Here is a 25,891-nt window from a genome sequence, read left to right as displayed (position 1 = left end):
AAGATAGAAGTTAAAAGAAATTTGTACTTTCAATACAGACGATTGATAAGAAACATTGGTTGCTCAAAGAAGAGACACTCTTAGCTGTATATACTAAGATGATTGATAGGAACCATCAGTTGCTCAAAGAAGTAAGACACTCATAACTGCATATACTAAATAGTGAATAGTCAGACTCTTAAAACTGCAAATCAAACCGATATGTAACTAGCTAGTGAAAGAGGTTCAGCATTGGATATGAAACAGGAAACGATAAACGCTGCTATTATGAGTACAAAGACAGCTTTAGTATATTTCCATAACAGAATCGTAAGGATATAATCATTTGCTCACCACTGATGTACAGGTCCGTGGTTTGGTTCACCTTCCCCACGTGATTGGTGGCGATGCACGTATACTTTCCACAGTGTTCCAAAGCTACCCGTTTTATAATCAGCACGCTAAATAGCTCAGAACTCCTTTCTGTGATCTACGAAAGATTAAAACTATTTGATTTTGTGGGTTATTTTAATATTGAACCCAGTGCTGGATTTACACTGGGGGCAGTCGGGGCAAGTGCCCAGGGCCGCAAATTTTTTAGGGCGGCAAATTTTTGAAAGAAATATTTTTTTTTGGTCTTATCAAAATTGCTCAATATAATTAAGTAATTCTATTAATTAATAATTTTCTGTTTAATTGATAATTCAACAAATTCAACTCATCCCTTATTTGTGAATTATAATTTTGGCACTATTGGTAAAAATTAATAATCAAAATGATTTCATCAATTTATTTCCTTGGACATTTAAAATAATAATTGATTTTTCCATTTTCTGAAGTTAAAGAATTGAATTCGTTTTTTTTTTATTATGTAAATTAATTACGAGTCACCTTTAGTGCAAAATTTATAATTGTTGGAAATAAAAATAATATTTATTTATTTTTTGGAATACATAACATATGATCAAACTTCTGCAATAATTTAGTTATTATAATTTTGAAACATACAATACTATATAAACTATAAGCCTAGGTAAAATTTCAGTATTGGGGCAGATTTTTTCCGGTGCCCAGGAGCGGCATTAAATCTAAATCCGGCCCTGCTAATACCGATGCCTTTTGTAGTAAAAACATTGCACATTTAGATCGATTTTCGGATATTATATGAATAGCACAAAGCTCTTAATTATGAAAATAGCATAAGACGTTAAGAATCCAATTTTACTTTCAAACTAGGAGGTATCTTCTTCCCATCCTTCAGCCAGGAGAAGTAGATCGGTGGATCTCCACTGACAATGTTGCATGTTATCTGTACTATTTGACCTTCTTTCAGTCCAGATCCGACCCTTAGTTCGTCCAATTCAGGTGCTTCTACAACTTGAATCTCGAAAGATCTGTAAATACAGGGTGATTTTGAAGTTGACGCGTATTTTTTTAAGTGTATATAGCCAATAAAATTCAAATGCATTTTATGGTTTTTTTTCTACCTATTCTAGAAACCTTGACTAGTTATACTAGATTTACGGAGCGAGTAGATGAGCTCACGGGCTCAACCTGAGAGAATTTGCTAGCAGTAGCCCTAGCAAAAGCAGTGCTTCGCTGAATCTCGAGAAACGCGAGAAACTCAGTGGGCTGTGTCCGTGGGTTAATTTAATCACCGAGCCCTTCGTCGCAAGCGACAGATTCCACGAGAACAGTGACTGGTGCTTAAGGTCCCTAAAAGAACCGATAGTGGATCGGGAGGATCCGAAATGTCCTGGCATTTTATGTAGCCAAATGTAATTTTAAAATGAGTTTTCTTTTTATACTTAGATAAGTTTGGTGTCGCTTTTGACTTTTTTTATGCTTAGATAGGTGAACAAGCTCACAGCCCACTTGGTCTTAAGTAGTTACTGGGGCCCATAAACATCTACAACGTAAATGCCTATGGGCATAATAATATAATATTAATATTTCACCTCAAACTCTAGTTATATATAAATTATGTAAAATCAATGCCATTATTAATGCAACGGACAGACAAATTCTCACTATATTAATTTACTTATCGGTCAAAATAATTCGAACACAGACAGAATTGTCACAGTAGCCAGTTTTAATCTCACCGTCTAGCCATTTCTCCCGAAGGACTATACACGACACAAGTGTATGTATCCCCGCTCTCCTCTTTAACGACTTTAGGTAAATTCAGTACTCCGTTTTCATCTCTTTCGTATAGCTGTCGTTTTCTTCTTCTTCTCTTGCCGGTGGTAAAGGTACGTTTGTAACGAACGTGCTGTGGTAAAGCAGTCGAACTCAGTTTCACGCCTTTATGCTCCCATTCAAGTTTGCTGGAATTTTGATACGCGTGCGATGATATAACAATAATAATTTCCACTAAACTACATTGATTTTTACTGGTTGTAGGACCTCTTGTGAGTCCGCGTGGGTAGGTACCACCACCCTAGCTATTTCTGCCGTGAAGCAGTAATGCGTTTCTGTTTGAAGGGTGGGGCAGCCGTTGTAACTATACTGAGATCTTAGAACTTATATCTCAAGGTGGTTGGCGCATTTACGTGGTAGATGTCTATGGGCTCCAGTAACCATTTAACACCAGGTGGGCTGTGTCCACTTATCTAAGCAATAAAAAAAAAAGTTACATTCTGCTTATTCATATTAGTGTTAAAGTTAATCCAATTCTTATATACATATTAACTATCTAGTTTTTGGAACGAAGTCCCTTATGGAACGTTGCAGAGAGGTACCATAACCGGGAAAAAACGTCCGTAACGTAAGATTTTTATTATTCATGTATAGTCTTAGTATGCTGGCTATACAGTGTCTAATGATGTCTACGTGATGACAGTTATTATTCATATAAATAGCTGTTTCTTTGTATATTATTCTTATGATTTTTTTATAAACCATTGTGAATAAAATAAAGTTGATAACTTTGTAAAGTAGTTTTTATTTTTATTTTTATTTACAAAAAAATCATAATAAAAAAAGTATACCCCGAATAATGATTTTCTTTATACCTCGAATAGAACTTAAAATTAATATTTTTGTAATAAGGAACTTCTAAGGAACTAAGGAAGTAAATTGAGAATTTTAAAGTGTTCATTGAGTGTTTTAAGTGTTCTAAACGTTAATACAGTTGCAATCTGTGCTTCGGTAGAATTTTTGTTTATCCCGAATCCCAGCGCGTAACAACATTTAATATATTGTCCATTTGAATCTATTTTATGTTGCGCGTCTGTATTTCCGATACGCATAACACATAGGAAAATCCTAACCTGTAAAGTACAATAATAATTATTAAAATGTATTATTTTATTAACTTAGTTAGTTAGTTTTAGTTAGATTAATTTATTTTAGTTTTAAACATTGTATAGGTTATAATTTAAATGATAGAATATTTCGAAACTTTTAATGGTAGTAAGACGTCTTGTCAGTCCGCACAGGTAGGTACCACCATATTGTCAATTTCTGCCGTGAAGCAGTAATGCGTTTCGGTTTGAAGGGTGGGACATTCGTTGTACTCTAAAACTGTGATCTTAGAACTGATGTCTTAAGGTGGGTGGCGGCATTTACATTCTTGTGGTCCATGGACTCCGGTAGCTCCAGTGCCACCAGGTGAGCTCGTTCACCCATTTAAGAAAATAAGAAAAATAGAAATGGTGGAACCTGATAGGATATCCATAGTAGGGACATCTTAACTTCAAAGATTCTCCGCTCTGTACTTTTATCGGTGGTAGAGACCGAATATACGGCGGTCCTGAAAGAAAGAGTTTCGGCTAAATTAAACAATTCAATAATATATGACGTTCCGCTACTGTTCGAACGTTGGACCTTAAGTGACTGACGCCGCCATTCGCCTTGAAAAATAAAGTAGAAGTAGAAGTCACAATGGGTGGGCAGCCATTGTAACTATACTGAGACCTTAGAACTCATATACCAAGGTGGGTAGTGGCATTTACGTTGTAGGTGTCTATGGACTCCGGTAACCATTTAACACTAAGTGGACCGTGAACTCGTCCACCCATCTAAGCATAAAAAAAATAGAAAAAAAATCATGAGAATGGTTATCTAATCCATCAAACTGGATACATGGCCCTTTCAAAGAAATAGGCAGACTACCAAACAGCACAGTACCAAACAGCACAGACCAGAACACTTCTCCACGGTGCTCATAAAGCACTTCTTCCAATGATCTGTCACGGATTCGCCGTGCAATACTCCAAGGTCAAGTCGCAAGCTGCAAGTCGGTAGGCAGCGGCTTGGCTCTGCCCTTGGCATTGCTGAAGTCCATGGGCGACGGTAACCACTCACCATCAGGTGGGCCGTATGCTCGTCTGCCTACAAAGGCAATAAAAAAAAATAAAAATAAAAATGGCGCTGACGCTGACGCTCACGAGATTCGTGATTGCTGACCATAATCGGTAACTCGTTCGTCTGCAATAAAAACTTACCGTAAACATCTATACGAGCTGAATGCGTTATCTTCGTGTCTCCTTCTAAAGCAGTGCAAGAGTAGACCCCGCCGTCTTCGACTCTTGAGCGCGTGATGTTCACTTGTGACACCACTCCGACTCCAGACATCATTTGGCCAAGGGTGTACCTTAATGGCAATGAGAATGAATAATTACATTTTTTATTAGACTATATAGATCAACGAACTCTTGGCGGACTGGATATTAAACTATCACCAAACATATCACACACTAGCGACCCACCCTCGCTTCGCTTCGGAAGCATTAAATTTTATTATTGATAGGCGAGTCCCGCCATGATGCGCGCGGTACGGTACGACAATAACTGCGGGTGACGCCGCGGGACGAAGCCAGTCTAAAAAAAGTAGCCTAAGTTCCTCTTTATATCATCAGCTACCTATTAGTGAAAGTCCCATCAAAATCCGGCTGGACCGATTTTGATGAAACTTCCAGATATTAGCCGGAACAAACAGACAGACAAACAGACCAAAATTGTAAAAAATGTTATTTTGGTGTGTGTACCGTATATATATTCATATGCATGTAGTAAAAAGCGGTTATTTCAATATTACAAACTGACACTCTAATTTTATTTATATGTATAGAAGTTTACATATATATATCTATATCTATACATAAATATACATCTATAGATGAAATGCTAATTCTTTTGCTGACATTAGATTGAGGTTTGAAATCTATTATGGTATTTACTGATGCGTTACTCTCTTGCATAAGTAATTCAGTAATGGACAGTCAGATTTTTATAATGCGATGTTTTTATATCTTCATCACGGAAGTCATTCCCGGGAATCTGTTCAGAATTTGTATGGAATACTTGGCTGGTATCTATCAGTGTGGTCTCACTGTACAACCCACTCATTAATTGCTAATAAATGTTTAGAGCCTTGAAACATTTGGTATCGAAATCGTTACAATATATCACATACCTATTATCATATACCTATTATTATATACCTATTATCATTTGGTTCTTTATTATTATTATTTGTAATGAAACTTTTTAGAGCCCAATTAATCGAACGAATATCGGTACGGAATTTTTGTAGGTGTTCACCATTTATCTCGTTTGTTAATGTTATTCCAACACTTCCTTGTGTGTCCACTCATTTCTTATTCATTTCTTACTCATTTCTTATATTATACTCATTGAATTTAATAAACACTTTATTAAATTCAAATTCAAAATCATTTATTTCAACTAAGATGTCAGTATGATACACTTGTTGAATGTCAAAATACAAATAACAATGTTAACTCTACCACCGGTTCCAAAAAAAGCCACAGTCCTGAGAAGAATCGGCGAAACAAACTCAGCGGGCTTTTTTTTTTGTTTTTTCTCAAATATTTTCTTTTTTTGAAATAAGTAAAAATATTTACAATAAAAGAAAAAACAAATTAAAATTAAAAAAAAATTAATAATAATGAAAAATGAAAAGGCCAGGAGCGAGCGCCTCATTCCCACGTAGTGCCATCTATTAAATAATTAGTCTAATTAGTCCAGGACTATTAATTGGCGTAACAATTACTATATATAAATATATTTTGATGCGCAGGATCTCATGGTCAATTATAAAAGATTATTTATGCCAATTTCCAGTGACCCGGTTTTCAAAATTCGTAATAGGCGTTGATATAAGAAGAAAGGGACTCATTGGAGCGTCCTTAATTAAATGCAAAAGTTTTAAAACGATGCATCCGTTGCAGATACCGTAAACGTATTGAAGTCGTCGTGGCCTAAAGTATAAGACGTCCAATGCATTCGTATGTAGCGGTGCACCCGTGTTCGAATCCCGCAAGCGGGTACCAATTTTTGTAATGAAATACGTACTTAACAAATGTTCACGATTGACCTCCACGATGAAGGATTAACATCATGTAATAAAAGTCAAAACTGCAAAATTATAATTTGCGTAATTACTGGTGGCAGGACGGGTAGGTACCACCACCCTGGCTATTTCTGCAGTAATGCGTTTCGGTTTGAAAGGTGGGGCAGACTTTGTAACTATACTTGAGGCCTTAGGACTTATCTCAAGGTGGGTGGCGCATTTACGTTGTAGATGTCTATGGGCTCCAGTAACCACTTAACACCAGGTGGGCTGTGAGCTCGTCCACCCATCTAAGCGATTAAAAAAAAAGCAATACCTTTGATCAGTATTTGATGTGATCGTCACACCGTCCCTTTCCCAAATGAATCTAGGTGGTCTTTCTGCTGTAGCTGTACACTGAAGGCTTACCTGAAAAATGGTGACATTAAACAACCTCAACATTATTGTATGAAGAACAGGTTTATTTGCTTCTTGTCTATTATCATTTATTATTGTTTTTCAAACGAGGCTTGTGGACAGTACTTAACGGTAGTCAGCGGTTTGGCTCTGCCCCTGGTATTGCTGACGTCCATGGGCGACGGTAACCAATCACCATCAGGTTGGCCGTATGCTTGTCTGCCTCAAAGGGCAATAAAAATTCATATATGTCTATATTAAAACGTATATAAATGTATATGTATCTGTTACCCATAGTACAGAAAATCTTAGGTGACCTTATGTGAATTATCACCGGTTTAAAAGAAAGACTAAATCCAATATGTACTGCCCTCCACCAGATCAGAATTTACCTCAAAATCGTGGAATCAATGCGCTCACCCACAGTGTATTTTCTAGAGACCGTTTGTGTCCGGTACCATTCGGCTCTAGAACAATCCACGGTATTTTCCGAAAGCTATCCTATTTACTTCTGCAAATGAGACTTAGACAACTTAGTTGTGTTAACCATCTGGTCGACCCAATTGCCATTTACCTTCAGGAGTAATATCCAATATTTAGACCGTAACGCTTCGTCAATGATTCCCCAATGCTAGGGCATAAGTATCTTGAAATCTCGTTAACAAAGCGCCTTTGGCATACAGTGAATATCCTAGCAAACCCATCTTTGATTGTAATAAACTAGTTCACGAAGAGACCAATCATGTACCAATACTTTTAGTGACACAATTCTCGACTGCTTTTGAAGCTAACAGCTTTGGCGTTAATTAAAAGATACTTTGAAAGTTCACTTACGTCATCACCGGGCGTAACGATCTGTCCACTGAAATGTTGGGTCATCAAAATGTTCGAAGGAATATCCCTTTTATTTCGTACGCGTAGAACATCTGCAACTGAATTATGTTGTGAAAATTCTGGGGCAATTTCATGATCACGTAGGAGCTCGTGTGCTTAAGCTCACAAAATTATCTCTATCTCAATCAAACCCTGATAAACAAGTATGGATTGCGTAACATATATCAAGTCATGTAGGTAGCATGACCACCGGTATCTTGCTCATTTCTTTAGTAAAAAAAACGATGCAGTCTGGTATGATGTTCATTGAATCTTAACTTAGTCGTACTTGAAACTTTGATATTACACCGCACCTTTAGAATTGAAGTGGCTTACTAAAAAATTTAAGAAAAGGGTTTTATAGTTTGGACGACATGTTTATAACATGCATTCTATCTATACTAATATATAAATCTACAGCGGTTTTTACGGATGTTCCGTTATAACTACTGAACCATGCATCCGATTGACTTGAAACTTGGTATCCATGTAGAAAAAGCTGTACTTAATGGATAGGCTAATATTTATATGAGCGTTGGACTCCCTACACCAGTTGCGGTAGCGTTTATGATGAGAATCTTTGTGGGGTCAGAAATAATAATGTTAATTTTAAATGCCCAGCGAAACGGACGGGTACAGCTAGTCAATTTATAAAAGAACAAGAACAACAATTTCCGTCTCTTTTAAATCAAGCGTATACCATAAGTTTTAAGGTATGTGTTTTAAGGCTTAAAGTATTGAAATCAAAACTGAAAAATTACAATTCTTCAACTACATTTTTGGCGTTTACCAAAAATCAAGAATTTTGGATTAAGCCATTGCAATTCTAAAGATGCGTTATGTCAATTTAGGTTATAGTCAAACAGCGTTATCTGCATAGTAGGTTTCATACTTCAGTGGTTATCTTTCTATGAAATCATCAACAGAGTGAAGATTTAGTCTCCCTATTTACGTTGAAAAAGGCTAACCTCACGTAATGCAAAGGTTCAAAAGATTACTATTCCTGTCAGATTTTCCTGTCGCTAACAATCAACTATTCTACGCAGCTTAAAAGACGATTTACATTCTCCCGACAATCTTCGCGTCTAATCAATCATGAATTTCTTTAATAAAATAATTTCCTTTTCACTACCATTAAACATATTTTTTATTTGGTGTTCTAGATGCGTAAAAATTTCTCTTGATATTACGTAATTTCATAACGGTAGACATCATAGTGGTGGGTACCATGAATTTCCCCCACATCTTCAAACTATGATACCAATCACTATTACCTACTGTCCAATTGCCAATAGAATGCAATCACAGCAAATTTAGCGCAAAACCACAACATTTCCACCGAATCGACGCAATTATTTCTTTAACAATGAAAATTCACCAACTTATCAAGTCATTTCATAATCCCTATTGATATATTATAATATGCAATTTAAGTGATTTTACCTCGTGGATAACGTCATATGGATTTAAACTATAAGTCAATTTAAATAGTGACATGGATACACAATATACCTGTATCATTGAAACTTCTTCTTTATCTTTCTTCTAATAAGAAGAAGAAGATGCTAACATCGACATGAATTTTCCTACACCCTAATTAGTAAATTACTAATCGTGGTCGGGTAGGTATATGCTACCACGGGTTCCTTGCTGGCTATTTCGGGCATGCACAATTCTGCGTTCTATTCAGAAGGGTTTATAAGGTGTTATATCAACGCAATTGTTTGTAATGCATTTGAAAATATGTTGTTAAAGTGTTCAAGTTACTATATTAATTGGCTAAATCAGATAAACAGTGCCTTTAAAGAGCATATCGGCTAATAAATAATACACACCTCCATGGAACACCGTTGATGAGTTGGAAGCCATTGACCTGAAATACAAAAAATACGTTCACGGCTCAAAACTACCAGAGTTTTAATTTCCAAGGATTAATATTGATGGTTTTTTTTTTACAAACGTGTATTTTATTGAAAACTAGCTGACCTGGCAGACTTCGTAGTGCCTCAATTGATAAATAAAAGACACATCAAGGGGACACATCAAAGGAAAAACAAAATTGTTTGTTTTTATATAATTCCGAGCTTTTTTATATTTTCTCACATTTTAAACCTTCCCTGGACTTCCACAAATAATTCAAGACCAAAATTAGCCAAATCGGTCCAGCCGTTCTCGAGTTTTAGCGAGACTAACGAACAGCAATTCATTTTTATTTATAGAGATTAGTTGACATTGGAACGCTTTTGATAAGCCACCCCCGTTTTGGAAGCTGATTAGTACGAACTTCAAGAAAGTGTATATCATAAGTTCGCTTACCGATTACTCCGTTACTTGTTTTGAGATGATATTGAAATATATTTTTTTGTCCGAAAACGTAGTCTCTCTAGGTAATATTCATTTTTAAGCTTATTTCATGAATTTTATTGTTGGATTCAGTTTTAATTTTTTTATAACCATACCTATCTCATGGTTTGTTACTTTTTTTTTATTACATCATTCCAATCAATATTTCAAAAAGTGTAAGGTTATTCACATTTTATACGTAAGCACTTTAATGTGTCCTCATAATCTATATTAATATATAAATCTACAGTGGTTTCTACGGATGTTCCGTTATAACTACTGAACCGTGCATCCGATTGACTTGAAACTTGGTATCTGTGTAGAAAATACATCTACTTTATGGATAGGCTAATTTACATGAGCGTTGGACTCCCTAATATTAATAATGACAATAAATAATACTGTTAATTTTAAATGCCCAGCGAAGCGGGCGAGTACGGCTAGTACTAGGTATGTGTAGAAAGTAGTATACACTAAGACAGCTCGCGAGTAATTGAAAAACTTCTTTGAAATAACAGTTTTATTGTTGCGTTAAGCAAGTTTCGTGCGAATAGTCTGGTCTATCTTTTCAACATGTATCGGAATCTAGTTGAGATTTATTCAAGAACTATTGACGTGATAAGCATATAACAGACCTGGGTTCCGTATTAATAACTCTGTATATAACAAGGAGATGATATTAACGCTGCCATATTTATGGAGTCCCGGCAAATAAAATTACAGACAAACTGTACAAAATATCTTTTGAAAATTAATTTGTTTTTGTAATATTTTATTATACATAAAATACATAAATAATAAAATAGAAATCATAGAACCAAAAACGGATGATAAAGTATAGGTATAACAAAAGAAGAAAAGTCCATCCCTGTGAGCACATACTGCGCCGGCCATACGTGATGTGGGAGAAGGGCGAGAAGGTGTCCATGGACCTCAATTTTTTTTTTTTTTTATTGCTTTGATGAGTTGATGAGCTCACAGCCCACCTGGTGTTAAGTAGTTACTGGAGCCCATAGACATCTACAACGTAAATGCGCCACCCACATTGACGTATAAGTTCTAAGGTCTCAGTATAGTTACAACAGCTGCCATGCCCTTCAAACCGAAACGCATTACTGCTTCACGGCAGAAATAGGCAGGGTGGCGGTACCTATCCGTGCGGACTCATAAGAGGTCCTATCACCAGTAAAAAATCCATTGAACATTAGGAGACCGTAGGATCGTTGATGGAAATTAAAAAAATAATATACGAATCAACAATTGGACTCTGGTGTGTATAGCGAAGTGTCAGAAGCAATGCACGACGACGACCCGCAATAAACATGCACGCGTCAAGTCGTAAATTCAATTTGAGGGTATTATGCGCAGACACGATTCGCAGCGACGCGGTAATTCCATTAATCATTTACAATTTACGAATCGCTACTGTTGCTTAGTTCGGTGTGGAACGCATCGCAATTGTGTGAATTACGTTTTTAGTTATTACATATTTACTGGTGGTAGGACGTCTTGTGAGTCCGCGCGGGTAGGTCACCACCGCCCCGCCTATTTCTGCCGTGAAGCAGTAATGCGTTTCGGTTTGAAAGGTGGAGCAGCCGTTGTAACTATACTGAGATCTTAGAACTTATACCTCAAGGTGGGTGGCGCATTTACGTTGTAGATGTCCATGGGCTCCAGTAACCACTTAATACCAGGTGGGCTGTGAGCTCGTCCACTCATCAAGCAGTCGTAGTCATGTGGAATTGCACCTATCTTGACCTATCTAAGTAATAAAAAAAACAACTTTGTAAAGGATATCTGATCTTCAGTAGTTTAACATACTTGTCAATGTATTTTATTTGATTCAAGTACTCGTGAGAAAATAATTACGAGAAAATTTCAAATCTTGGGCACGTTAACGTGCAAAAGGAAAAACGACAAAAATTCTCGCCAAACTGCTTGAACAATAAAACATCCCCTGTAAAACAGTTTTTCAATTGTCCTTCTTTAATTCTTAAATATTATGGTAATATATAAAAATGAATTGCTGTTCGTTAGTTTCGCTAAAACTCGAGAACGGCTGGACCGATTTGGCTTTGAATTATTCGTGGAAGTCCAGAGAAGGTTTAAAAGATAGATAAATATGAAAATGCTCGGAATTAAATAAAAATTTTGTTTTTCTTTTGATCTGTCCTCCGTCTGGCGGATTCCTTTTGTTTGTTTTAAGTTTATTTTATACAAAAGTTTAGGTCTTTTATTTATCGATTGAGGCACTACAAAGTCTGCCGGGTCAGCTAGTAGTAATATATAAGTAAATTCTTCTTAAATAGTAATACGCAGTGCAGCGCAACTGTTCTAAAAGTTTTGCTTATGAAGTGGACTTCATACTAGTTAGTTGCGAACAATTTACCGGAGGCGGACCCCTTGAGGAAACTATCGTTGAACTACTTGAGATTTTCGGCACGAAAATGGAATTTAATAATCCGAATTCAAAGTTTGGCGAACGTCTTGCTAGGCAGGAATAGAGTGAGGAGATGTAGCTTCAATTTCATCGTCAGTGGCGGTAGAGTTACGACATATCCTTCTTCAAACAACGTTGCAAAATCCTTAATGTTAAGAACGAGGGAAGAAAAAAAAACCAGTACTAACCTAAATTTGTATCCAACTCCTACGCCGTGAGCTTCATCTGCAAAGAACATAAATTAATTAAAAAAATCTTCGTACATAAATTAATTAATTTTGAATTCCGACCAGTGTCAACAAACATTTTTACTGGTGGTAGTGTGGGAGTCCGCACGGGTAGGTGCCACCACCCTGCCCTGTTTGAAGGGTGGGGCAGACTTTGTAACTATATTTGAGACCTTAAAACTTATATCTCAAGGTGGGTGGCGCATTTACGTTGTGGATGTCTATCGGCTCCAGTAACCACCTAACACCAGGTGGGCTGTGAGCTCGTCCACCTAAGCAATAAAAAACACACACACACATCAAAGAAGCAATATGTTTTGTAAAATTTTCGAACTTCAACGTGAAACGACAAATCACGTCTGAATGACACAGCAATGATCACTGCCCAAGAACGAACACTGCATCTTTCGGATTTAAAAAGTCCTTAAAGATTTCCAGCTTGAATTTTCATTTCATCCAAACTCGAAAAATTCTCGTAAAATGTTCCGTGTAGTTAAAAAAATTAACAGAAAAAAAAAAAAACTCATCCACTCTAAAAACTATTAAAACAGCGATCACGAAACGATTTTAGTTCGAGAGTTCCCTCAACTATACATTGCACTACAAACTTTTCGAACTCAGCAAAGTTGCCCTACCACTAATCCATACCCAACTTTATTAATACGGCCCACTGAACGGAACTTTGACGATGGATACTCGACTCGACTGCTCTGTGCTTAGAGTTGAAAATACCAAGTCAAGCTAAGCGCGGATAGAGTTCATTTTCGTGATCTTAACTCGATCCAGTCTTTAATGGCGAAGGCTTATTTTTTTCATTTTTGTATCCCAGCCTTTTTTCAGTTGGTCAAAGTTTCTCTCTGCGGCTTTATATTCTGAAAACTTTTTATATATTTAAGACTGTAATTTGTGTAGGTTGAGCTTTAATTAAAATACGAATGAGCTTTCGTGAAATTTCGAAGCTTCCTTTCTGAGGCCGATCTTTTGAACTGATATCGGGCCGAGGAAGTTAATTTTAGCAACGTTACGTATTTTATTTTATGAGTCTATATTTTATCTATATGGGATATCTTTAGTATAGTATTAGCTATGGTATAGCTTCTCAGAGCTATCAGGATAGGAAATAAATAAATAAAAAGTATAGTAGAACGCTGCCAATTCCAGCATTACCATGTTATTAACACATTGACATCAATACTCTTGTTGACAATTCTTTAAGCCACCAGGTCCCCGCTGCTTCGGGATAAAATTGAGATCTCAACCTCAGGATAGCATGGGCAATATGATGTCTATGGTCTTCAAAAACTAAACCAGATATTCCGTGAGCTTATTAACTCATAAATCCAATAAATAAAAAGCCATGTAGTAAAATTTCATTTGAGTGTAGTGTGCTTTTAAAATTTCATATATGAGTAGGTATAATCTGTTAGCTTTTTTTTTTTATTTATTTTTTATGATTGAGAGATTACTGGTGGCCCGGAGGCCTTTCCAGCTTCACCAGGACAGGTGGGCGAGCAAAGGCTCAGCCAGGAGGGGTGGGATTTGCTAACAACTGCCCGAGCGCCTCCGAAGGAGACCTAACAACTCAAGAGCAATTGCTTCGCGAATGAATCTACTACCGGATCGGAATCGCGACCCACTGAGAAGATCTGGCGAGAAACTCAGCGGGCAGATCCGGCGAGAAACTCATCTGTTAGTTGTTTTGAGAATAGTGAAATGATATTACGGACCATATTATAATACACATGAGGTACCAAGAAATAAATGGACAAAATGTTTCCTTTCAAAACCACGGTTCGAACCGAGTTCGAGCGATTTCCCGGACAAGCGGTTACGGAAGTTTGAAAATTGAATTTCTGTGTAGCGGCGGACAATTTAACTTTATATTTTTTTTTTATATTGTTATAGATATTTTAAACTGCCCATGGTCCAGTTAATTTTAAGTAGCTAACCGGATTCCATCAAGAATGTCGTTACTCATCTTGAGAGATAAATTCTGCATCATTTGGAAGGGAAATTATCAAACTCTTCAAACTGTAATATGAAATTCCCTCAGGTTAGAGCCCCGTGAGCTCACCTACTCGCCCGGTTACGCTGAGATAACGTCCTAGGTGATCAGAATAGGTAGAAAATAAAAACGGAATTCATTCATTCCCAAGTCACCCGAAAGAAATCATTGTGATATGACATTTGTACTTACTGATTTTTCTTTACATTACTTATTTATCTTATGTACAATGATGTGTAAAAGAAATAAATAAAATAAACTAAATAGCCTAATAAAATATATAAAAGTATTGCCCAATTTTAGTGCACGTAGTGTATTTCATAATGCAGTGTCCCATGTCGCGAATACAAACGAATAATTCCCAAACGCGATTTAATTCGATATCAACTTCAATTCCCTTAATACTAATCGCGAATAGGTCTAGTTTAAAGTATAAAAAAATTTATAGACAATATTAACAGGATTGAAATTTGATTAAAAAAAAATAAAAAAAATATTTATAAATATTTTTCGTTTCACTTTTCTGTCACATACAAGCATCGGTCCTCGTCGAAACCGTCGCTTGCGACGAAGGGCTCGACGAGCGAACTAACCCACAAACACAGCCCACTGAGTTTCTCGCCGGATCTTCTCAGTGGATCGCGTTTCCGATCCAGTGGTAGATTCTGCGAAGCACAACTCTTGCTAAGGCCAGTGCTAGAGCAACACTCCGGTTTGAGCCCCGTGAGCTCACCTACACGTTAGGGTGAAGCTTAAATAGCCTCTCAAGGCTATCAGCATAGGTAGGATAGAGAAAAAAAGAAGAATGCAATCACCATTATCATATCGTTTAATAATTACCCCGCAATTTTAACTCGATTCAAACTTTAGATACCTCCGAAGAAGATCCGTTATACGATACCACGTTATTATTCAATTTATTTTGTTTACTTGAATTCAGTTTAGAATTATTATTGTGTTTCCTGTTGTTCTCTCAGTACAAACTTAGTAACAAGCTTCTGTTTTTTTTACCGTAATACTGCTTCTCGTTTCGGCAGAGAAGCTTTTTATCGGCGTCATTATTAGCCCACAGTCCACAGCTGGACAGGCCTCTCCTAATTTAAGCTACTGAGTCGGGTCTTTGGCTCTCTTCAAGCACTTCTTCCGGCTATCTTTCTCAAATTATAACTATACCTGCTTGAGGCGTCCCTACATAATATTGCATGGTCCTCAATGAAAAACCCGTCTACAAAACGACAACGTCAGTTTTGCGGGATATCTCCCACTGCCACTTCAGGTTGCCAACTGTTTGATTTATATCAATGGCTTTAGGCCTCTATCGAATAACCTTATGCCTGATATTATTGTTAAGCCGGTAAAAGTAACGCCATCTGCCATCAAATAGCAGAAACGAATATCAAAAGAACTGGTAATATCGAGAACGCTCGAGAAGTTTTACGCCATCTATTATCAAATAGCGGAAACACATATCGAATCGACTGGTCCTACCGGGAATGTTCTCGATAATTATAAACTTGTCGTGTCCACTATAACAGCGCTGCAGACGTGACAGTTAGTAAACGGATCTACTAGAAGAGGTCAAAGGGGCGTACTCCCATAAGCTGGTCCGATCAGATTAAGACGACATTGAAGTCCAGCATCAACGTCGCTATCCACTGCGCAGAGGAGAGGAATGAATGGAGGAACATAGTCCGAACAAAAATGCTCCGTAAAGGTCACGATCCTCACAGGATGAAAGGAGGAGGAAGAATTGAGACTCCGATGTCCCAGGTGAACGAGGTTGAGAACATCATGTTCTTTGTGATCACAAACAAGATATAGACAGCAACAAATAAGATACTTACATACGTAGGCCTCCACTAATTACCACTAATTACAGAACATTAGATATTACGCAGATTATTTAATGCGATATCTTTATAATGCGGTCATAACTCACCTCCGCTCGCGATATTCCGGACGTGCCCCGGGGAATGAGTATCGGTGTCAGACCTGGAAACAATAGCGGAATATTAAATTATGAATTTCACAAGTAAATTTCCCTGATAGCGTGATTTTTCGGAGGATATTTTTCCTTGTAGCCCCGGAAGGAGTGAACAGTTACAAAAGTTTTATTTTTATTTATTTACTAGTTGAGCCGGCAGACTTCGTAGTGCCTCGATCGATAAATAAAAGACTAAACTAAACTATTTTTTTTTAAATAAACTTAAAACAAACAAAAGGAACCCGACAACCAGGGAGGGGGCACATCAAAGGAAAAACAAAATTGTTATTTTTATTTAATTCCGAGCACTTTCATATTTATCTACCTTTTAAACCTTCTCTGGACTTACACAAATAATTCAAGACTAGACAAGAATAGATTGCTTAGATCGATTGACGAGCTCACAGTCCACCTGGTGTTAAGTGATTATTGGAGCCCATAGACATCTACAATGTAAATGCGCCACACACCTTGAGATATAAGTTCTAAGGTTTCGAGTATAGTTACAACGGCTGCCCCACCCTTCAAGCCGAAACGCAGTACTGCTTCACGGCAGAAATAGGTAGGGCGGTGGTACCTACTCGTGCGGACTCAGAGGTCCTACCACCAATAAAATCTCCAGTTATTTCTCTGTCTATTAAATGGTCAATAACGTATGTATATTAAGAGCAAATAGGAGACAAAAATATGTACGTACACCTAAACCTCCAATAACGGTAGTAGTTGATAGTATTAGAAGCTTTCACGGAAATCAGTGTGATTCAATGTGTTAATGACGCAAAAAAGTGGTATGCTCCGTTTGAAGATTAGGACAGCAGCTGTAAATACAATGATCATTATGATTTCGAGCTCATGTATCAAGGTGGATGGCGGAATTAGCTTCATGGAGTCTTTGGACACCTGAAAACGCTTCGTGTACCTACCTAGTGGGTCCTTTACTTATACACCCATCTATGGAATGAAAATAAAAACTTATCAAGAACCTCGTCAAAGTCAAGTTATCAGCTCAAAGTCGCTCAGCGAGCCATGGAAAGAGCCATGCTCGGAGTTTCTCTGAAGGATAAAATCCGAAATGAGATTATTCGACAGAGAACTAAAGTCATCTCAAAGAGTCAGCAAGTGGCAGTGGGCTGGCCATATATGTCGTAGGACTGACGATCGCTGGAGCAGATGGGTTCTCGAGTGGAGACCGCGCAGCGGAGGACGTAACGTGGACGCCCCCTGGCTAGATGGTGCGATGACCTCCGCACGGTGGCCGGCAAGAAGTGGATGAGGAGAGCCGCAGACCGGGCTCAGTGGTGTGGATTGGGAGAGGCCTATGTCCAGCAGTGGACGACTGTGGGCTGTTGATGATGATGATGATGATGATGATGAAGGTACCTCGTCTAGTGAGTCGGCACAGATTGATACCACAACCATGCCTATTTCTGCCGCGCAGTAATGCATTTTGATTTGAAGAGTAGGGCAGCCGTTGTACTTTAAAAACTGAGACCTTAGAACTCTTATCTCAAGGTGGGTGATGGTATTTACGCTGTAGATGTCTATGGGCTTCGGTAACCACTTAACATCATGTGGGCCATGAGCTCGTTCACCCATCTAGGCAATAAATAAAAAAGGATATACACAAAACAGTACTGAAAATTTTGTGTTTTTTATTCGGGCAATAATTTCCAAGAAAAGTATTTTAGGTCATTAGTCATTCACCGACCGATGTTATAACGGGTGAAAACATTTGATAAGTGGAAGATCGTTACGAAAAAAAAACATACTTATTTTGATACAAATCGGCGATCCCGACGCGATACAAGCATTATTATAAATTATTTGTACTGTAAATGATGATGTTAATAATTTGTAAAGTATAAATATAAATATAAATATTTTACTAACAATCACGCCACGTTAACTGGTCCCGTGATAAGTTCGTAAAGAACTTGTGTTACAGGTACCAGATAACGGAAATAAATGTAAGATTTTTATTATACACATACATAATATATTTAATATACATCCATAACCCTGGAAAAGATATTTATATTTATCATATAAATATCTTCCCTTGGCGGGATTCGAACCCCCTAGTGTAGTGACCATGTCACTTACCACTACACCAGACGGACGTTCAAGTGTATACATGTGTGTTCAATAGTATACATTGATTGCCGATGTACAAATAATACGGGACGTTGATTTAATACCCGTTCTTCCAATTTAACGTTTCAGTGCTATACTGTTTTTAGTGGAGGGCCTCATAAAAAAAATACTGAGGACACAACGAGCTCGATGGAAAATAATTTTATTTAATTAATTTGTTTTCGACGAAGGAATCTTTATAAGATCTTCTTTCCACAGTAGATATGCTAGATTCGGTTTGACGAATCAAGATAAGCGCAATGATTACGCGGGAAAACTAAGACCAAATCCAGCTCGCGGATTCGGATGTCGCGAGAAAGGGTTATTTAAGCTCGCACTAATGATGAGGCAGCTAGAAGCATACACTATAAGTACCTTGAATTTAACTAGATTTTTAATGTACAAACGCTAAAAACAAAATTGCGAGCACTCTCTTTAAGTAATAAAGGATAATGTACTACCATCGTTTGCCTGTAGTTTTTATCTGGCTTGAAGCACGAGACAGCCGTTAATACAATTGAGACTATGACCTCATGTCTGAAGGCGGATGACAGCATTCAAGTTATGCTATTTCACCTTTTTTTCAGACGGGGGGGACTGGTTCACGACTACGAACCGCAGGCCCAAGGATGGTTTTAGGACTCTACCAGAGCTCATTCGACAACCAAATTTTTTTTATGGCCCGTGTAGTCAAACGATCATACGGCCCACCTGATGGTGAGTGCTTACCGTCGATTATGGACGCTAGTTATGCCAGGGGCAGAGTCAAACCGCTCGCCACCACTGGCTACGCTCCGCAAGCCTCATTATATTTATTTACGAATTCGAAAATCCCGATACCGATCACTCATTGTGCCTCAATCCTTTTTCGTTACATTCAGCGACGTAAAACTTTAAAGCCAATAAAACGCGAACAAACCAAGAAGAGCTGATAAGCGCCTTTTTATACAACCGTAGCTGTACGAGTGTCCATTTTAAAATAATCTCGGAATGCCGAAACAATTTGTTTGGTTAGAGTACCGCGTCGTATGATAGCGGCGTATATAAAAATTCCATAGTTGCCACTGCGTAGAGGCCGCAACTAGACCTCCGATGGAAGAATTGCAATTTTTACAGACCTCTGATTGAAGAATTGCAAAATTTTTACTGGTGGCAGGACCTCATGTGAGTCCGCACGGATAGGTACCACCACCCTGCCTATTTCTGCCGTGAAGCAGTAATGCGTTTCGTATTGAAGGGCGAGGCAGCCGTTGTAACTATACTGAGACCTTAGAACTTATATCTCAAGGTGGGTGACGCATTTACGTTATTAATGTCTATGGGCTCCAGTAACCACTTAACACCAGGTAGGCTGTGAGCTCGTCACACATCTAAGCAATAAAAATATATATTGATTCACTAGAAAACTAGTTATCCAAAGTTTTTAAAATAAAAGAAGTTACCATTGTTATAAATACTATGTATGGTGACAGACTTGATGGTACAGTAGCTTGCAGCCCTGGCAGTTGCGCTAAGGGTCGTGGGTTCGATTCCAACTTCGAGCAGACGTTGTGCGATGAACAGGTTTGTTTCCTCTTTGTCTGGGTGCTTATCTATACTTAATATTACAAAGCTGAAGAGTTTGTTTGTTTGAACGCGCTAATCTCAGGAATTACTGGTCCGATTTAAAAAATTCTTTCAGTGTTAGATAGACCATTAATCGACGAAGGCTATAGGCTATACCACCAATAAAGAATGTTTCAAAATCGGGGTTTCATTCCCTTTTGAGAGCTTCCACTACGTGAGCTGCGGAAACGATTAAAGTTTCGCTAAAATAATGTATCAGAGAATTGTTCCCCTTTAAAAGATCTAAAAAAAAGTCCGCGACAGCATATGCCTATATATTAAGGTTCGCTCACTATAACGTTTTTTAAGTTAAACAAATTTGTTCTAAAATAAAGCATTATTTGTGAACTATTCCACGCGGACGAAGTCGCGGGCAAAAGCTAGTTATCTATATATGTGTATGTTTTAACGTATATAAGTATGTTTATCAGTCTCTGCCATCCATAACACTGGGACTTACGTGAGTCCGCACGGGTAGGTACCACCGCTCCGCCTATTTCTGCCGTGAAGCAGTAATGCGTTTCGGTTTGAAGGGTGGGGCAGCCGTTGTGACTATACTGAGACCTTAGAACTATATCTCAAGGTGTGTTGCGCATTTACGTTGTAGATGTCTATGAGCTCCAGTAACCACTTAACACCAGGTGGGCTGTGAGCTCGTTCACACATCTAAGCAATAAATATATATATATATTATATATATAGGATTACATTGGGGCAGTATGACCGTGCATTATTTGTTCCGAGTTATTATTATTGTAATTGCATTCCCGCAGGGATGGCTAACACTATCCGGCATTACCAATATGTATATTTTAAATGGAGAAACAATCACACGGTCCTCGCCTCCAATAATATTTTCTGTTTCATTAATAAAAATAATCATACGTACATATTATAATGTTGATGCAGAATATGAAATTGATTGTGATTTTTCACAACGGTAGAGATGCGGTTGGCGCCACCTGTAACAAAGAACAACTTCAGAATACTAATGAAATGATTTAAAGGTTTGCGAATTAAAAATCTCAATGTCGTCAAGTCGTCGTGGCCTAAAGGATATGACGGCCGGTGCTTTCGTAGCGAGCGATGCGACCGTGTCGATGTTCGAATCCCGCGGGCGGGTATCAATTTTTCTAATGAAATACGTACTTAACAAATGTTCACGATTGACTTCCACGTTGAAGGAATAACAATAAAAATCAAACCCGAAAATTATAATTTGCGTAATTACGTCTTGTGAGTCCGCACGGCTAGGTACCACCGCCCTGCCTATTTTCGCTGTGAAACAGTAATGCGTTTCGGTTTGAAGGGTGGGGCAGCCGTTGTAACTGTTCTGAGACCTTAGAACTCATACCTCAAGGTGGGAGGCAGCATTTACGTTGTAGATGTCTATGGGCTCCAGTAACCACTTACCACCAAGCAATTAAATAAAATAAATCCAAATGAACAAATTTTGAGATTTATAATATTAGTATAGAATAGCTTCTCCAAGTTGATAAGAAAATACGAACCAAGTCTCGCTTGTTCACGTACAACGAGAGACTGTATTATTATTTTGTATTATGTATACTAATATTATAAAGAGGAAAAATTTGTTTGTTTGTTTGTATTGAATATGCTCCGAAACTACTGAACCGATTTGAAAAATTCTTTCACTGTTTGGAAGCTACACTATTCGCGAGTGACATAGGCTATAATAAACTTTTTTGAAAAAAATTAGGGTTCCTTACTAAAACTCCAATAATGTAACCCAATGAAAAAATTTTTTTTCCTAAAATATTCTTTACATCGCGTGCCCTGCGAAAACTATTGATGATAGAATAAAATAATGTACTACGACTTTGTAGAACACATTATTATTTATAAAAAGTGTCGCAACAGCATATGTCTAACTATTATAGTTATGCTGCAATAAGTGTTCTTTTATTTAAAAAAATAAAACAATTTTAAATATCGTTGAAATTTTTGTTAAAGACCCGAGCGGAGCCGGACGGGCCGCTTGTTTATATAATATATAATATAATATAATATAATAATATTATAAAGAGGAAAGATTTGTTTGTTTGTTTGTTTCGGATAGGCTCCGAAACTACTGGACCGATTTGAAAAATTCTTTTTCCATTAGAAGCCGACATTGTCCCTGATGAACATAGGCTACTTTTTTTTATTTATTTTTTTATTTTTATTTTTTTGTTTCATGTGTGTTAATGTTTCCGAAGCGAAGCGAGGGCGGGTCGCTAGTATTATAATATTCTCATAACAAAACTTCTGTCGAACTATTCCCAGTAATGAATACGTCTTGTTACTTGCACTCAGCGTGGCAGCCAGACCGATCCCCGAGGTCGGCGAGGTCGTTCTGAATGGGACATCATTAAGCCGTGACAAACAACCACAATTGGACGGTGGTAAGCAAGAGAGAATCAACACGAAATTTTGTCGTTAATAAGACTGAATTTTTTACTTATTTCAAATTCGTTATCACCGGTCCATATCAAATATTCTAGAAACACAATCATGCTAATCGATGTAACGGAAATCATACTCCATCAGCAATACTACAGAAGGACAAACATGTATAATCATCATCATCATCATGCTTTCCTATTACCCTCTGCTGGGGTGTAGGGCTCGAATCAAATTTTTCCATTTATATCGGTCTTGGGCAGTCTGTTCTAGCTCCTCCCACGTCATGCCCAAGACCCCTAGCTCCTGCTCCACTGAGCGACGCCAAGTTGTACTGGGGCGGCCTCTCTTCCTTGTATAATGATATACAATATTCTAGAATGATTCAAGAATAAAATACTTAATTGCTTTTTCTGTGGTATACTAAGAAAACAGCATATTAAGCCTTTAATCTTCTTTTTAAATTATTATTTTAAACAGTTTTATCGAATTATGTTTTTTTTTTTTTTATTGCCTTTGTAGGCAGATGGGCATACGGCCCACCTGATGGTGAGTGGTTACCGTCGCCCATGGACTTCAGCAATGCCAGGGGCAGAGCCAAGCCGCTGCCTACCGCTTAATACTCTCCACAAGCCTCGTTTGAAGAAGGACATGTAAAGCTGAACTTCTCTTGTTTTTATAATCGACAGACAGGGACTGAATTTGTCTAAGAAAAATCAATTGCTGCAATTGCGTGAGACTCTACATAGTTCATCTTATACCAACAATGTAAATGTCACCACTCATTTTTAGACATGAGTTAGAACTCGAAATCGAAGTTGAAGTTTTGATGTTGTCGTGGCCTAAAGGATAACAAGTTTTTTTTTTATTGCTTAGATGGATGGACGAGCTCACAGCCCACACCTGATGTTAAGTGGTTACTGGAGCCCATAGACATCTACAACGTAAATGCGCCACCCACCTCGAGATATAAGTTCTAAGGTATCACTATAGTTACAACGGCTACCCCACCCTTCGAACCGAAACGCATTACTGCTTCACGGCGGAAATAGGCGGGGTGGTGGTACCTACCCGTGCGGACTCCCAAGAGGTCCTACCACCAGTGATTACGCAAATTATAATTTTGCGGGTTTGGTTTTTATTACACGATGTTATTCCTTCACCGTGGAAGTCAATCGTGAACATTTGCTGAGTACGTATTTCATTAGAAAAATTGGTGCCCGCCTGCGGGATTCGAACACCGGTGCATCGCGTCATACGAATGCACCGGACGTCTTATCCTTTAGGCCGCGACGACTTCAGTCCGGTGTATTCGTATCTTACAATTCAACGGTGTTCGAATCCCGCAGGCGGGTACAAATTTTGCTAATGAAATACGTACGTGAACAAATGTTCACGATTGACCTCCAAGGTGAAGGAATAACATCGTGTAATAAAAATTAAACCCGCATAATTATAATTTTCCGTAATTACTGGCTGTAGGGCCTCTTGTGAGTTCACACGGGTAGGTATTACCACCGTGCCTATTTCTGCCGTTAACCAGTAATGCGTTTCGGTTTGAAGGGAGGGGCAGCCGTCGTAACTATACTGAGAATTTAGAACCCATATCTCAAAGGTAGGGGGCGGCATTTACATTTTAGATGTTTATGGGTTCCAGTAACCACTAATAAATAAAATAAATAAAAAATAAAAAACTTTTTTGTTGAATTTGTTGCATTGTTTGATTCGCAGCAAAAATAATCACAAACATAGTTGAACATAAGTATTCATTGCATAAAAAACTCTTTAATACAATGTCGCAACCTTGACAATTTATATTACTGTCTGTATGATTGTCATATATTGCGCGCCAGAAATAAGACGATATTAACCGATTTGATGAACATAACCTACAATTTGTATTAATTATAGCAGTAGAGGAATTTGGTTGGAAACCACCGAAGTAACTACTGCTGTAAGCGTATGTTTTTTCTATTGTTCGGTTGTGTGAAAGTGTTCACGGCTTGGTTTTAAGCGGATACAGAAGCTCATAGATGTTAACCATTTAAATGCCGCCAACCATCTTGCGATATGAGTTCTAAATCTGAGTTTCATAGTACAAAAGTTGCGCCAATCAACAAGTCAAAATGCATTACTACTTCACGACAGAAATAGGCAGAGCGGTCTACTTACTCGTGCGATTTTTAAGACACCCTTCCATTAGTAAAATTAATGATGCAAATATAGTATTAAAAGCTCAGAATGACCAGGATCGTGTACACAACATTTTTTCTTCAGTTGCATGTACTTTCAACATAGATCCTCTCTGGTTTGAAAGCTAAGGCCCCGCGAAACACCTTTTTTTATTTATTCTTTCCTACCTATTTTGATATCTTTGAGAGACTATTTCAGCTTCGCCCTAACGTGTGGGTGAGCTCAAGGGGCTCAAACCGGAGCGTTGCTAACATTGACCCTAGCAAGAGCAGTGCTTCGCAGAATCTACCACCGGACCGGAAACGCGATCACTGATGGTAGGACCTATTGGGAGTCCGCACGGATATGTACCACCACCCTGCCTATTTCTGCCGTGAAGCAGTAATGCGTTTCGGTTTGAAGGGTGGGGCAGCCGTTGTAACTATACTGGAGACCTTAAAACTTATATCTCAAGGTGGGTGGCGCATTTATGTTGTGGATGTCTATGTGCTCCAGTAACCACTTCAGACCAGGTGGGCTGTGAGCTCGTCCACCCATTTAAGCAATAAAAAAAAAACGAATTTCAAATTCAAAAACACAACATTGAATGGGACCTCATTAAAAGATGACCGACACCCACAAATTGCAGCTCATTGTTCGACTGTGACACAAATTTTTGAGGATATTTTCAACCTCGTTCATCAAAACATTTAAAGAGAAACCCCATTGTGTGTATCTCGCATTATTTTCGGTATTCCCATTGAAATGTAGGTACAGCGAAGATTATGAGATTATCTTTAACTGACGTGTAAAGGTTTTTGTTGTTATTTTATTAAACTCAACGGATTCCGTCTGGCTTTGTTTGCCGAAACACGATAACGCCATTTGCGAAATAATCACTAACTTAATTAAATTTTGCTTTACCAGTAGCTAATATATTCTCTGGTCGTATTATCTTTTAATTATTTCCTTTAACGCTACGCTTAGCGATTAGTTCCGATATTGAGAA

At 37.9% G+C, this 25,891-nt stretch overlaps 1 protein-coding gene across 1 annotated transcript in view; it reads right to left on the bottom strand.

The window, feature by feature from the left end:
* Positions 1–25,891, bottom strand: part of LOC101736431 (cell adhesion molecule Dscam2) — a 137,337-nt gene that overhangs the window by 32,739 nt on the left and 78,707 nt on the right. The window contains exons 3-13 of the mRNA XM_012697694.4: positions 21,197–21,269; positions 16,525–16,577; positions 12,542–12,578; positions 9,406–9,443; positions 7,532–7,629; positions 6,618–6,709; positions 4,431–4,579; positions 3,646–3,736; positions 2,085–2,309; positions 1,205–1,373; positions 334–469 (exon numbers count right to left, since the gene is read on the bottom strand). Of these exons, the coding sequence (XP_012553148.3) occupies positions 334–469; positions 1,205–1,373; positions 2,085–2,309; positions 3,646–3,736; positions 4,431–4,579; positions 6,618–6,709; positions 7,532–7,629; positions 9,406–9,443; positions 12,542–12,578; positions 16,525–16,577; positions 21,197–21,269 (1,161 nt within the window). The remainder of the gene's footprint in view (positions 1–333; positions 470–1,204; positions 1,374–2,084; positions 2,310–3,645; positions 3,737–4,430; positions 4,580–6,617; positions 6,710–7,531; positions 7,630–9,405; positions 9,444–12,541; positions 12,579–16,524; positions 16,578–21,196; positions 21,270–25,891) is intronic.

The sequence above is a fragment of the Bombyx mori genome, chromosome 28 (assembly GCF_030269925.1).
Source record: "Bombyx mori chromosome 28, ASM3026992v2".
Taxonomy (NCBI): domain Eukaryota; kingdom Metazoa; phylum Arthropoda; class Insecta; order Lepidoptera; family Bombycidae; genus Bombyx; species Bombyx mori.
This window is presented reverse-complemented; position numbering and strand designations above follow the sequence as displayed.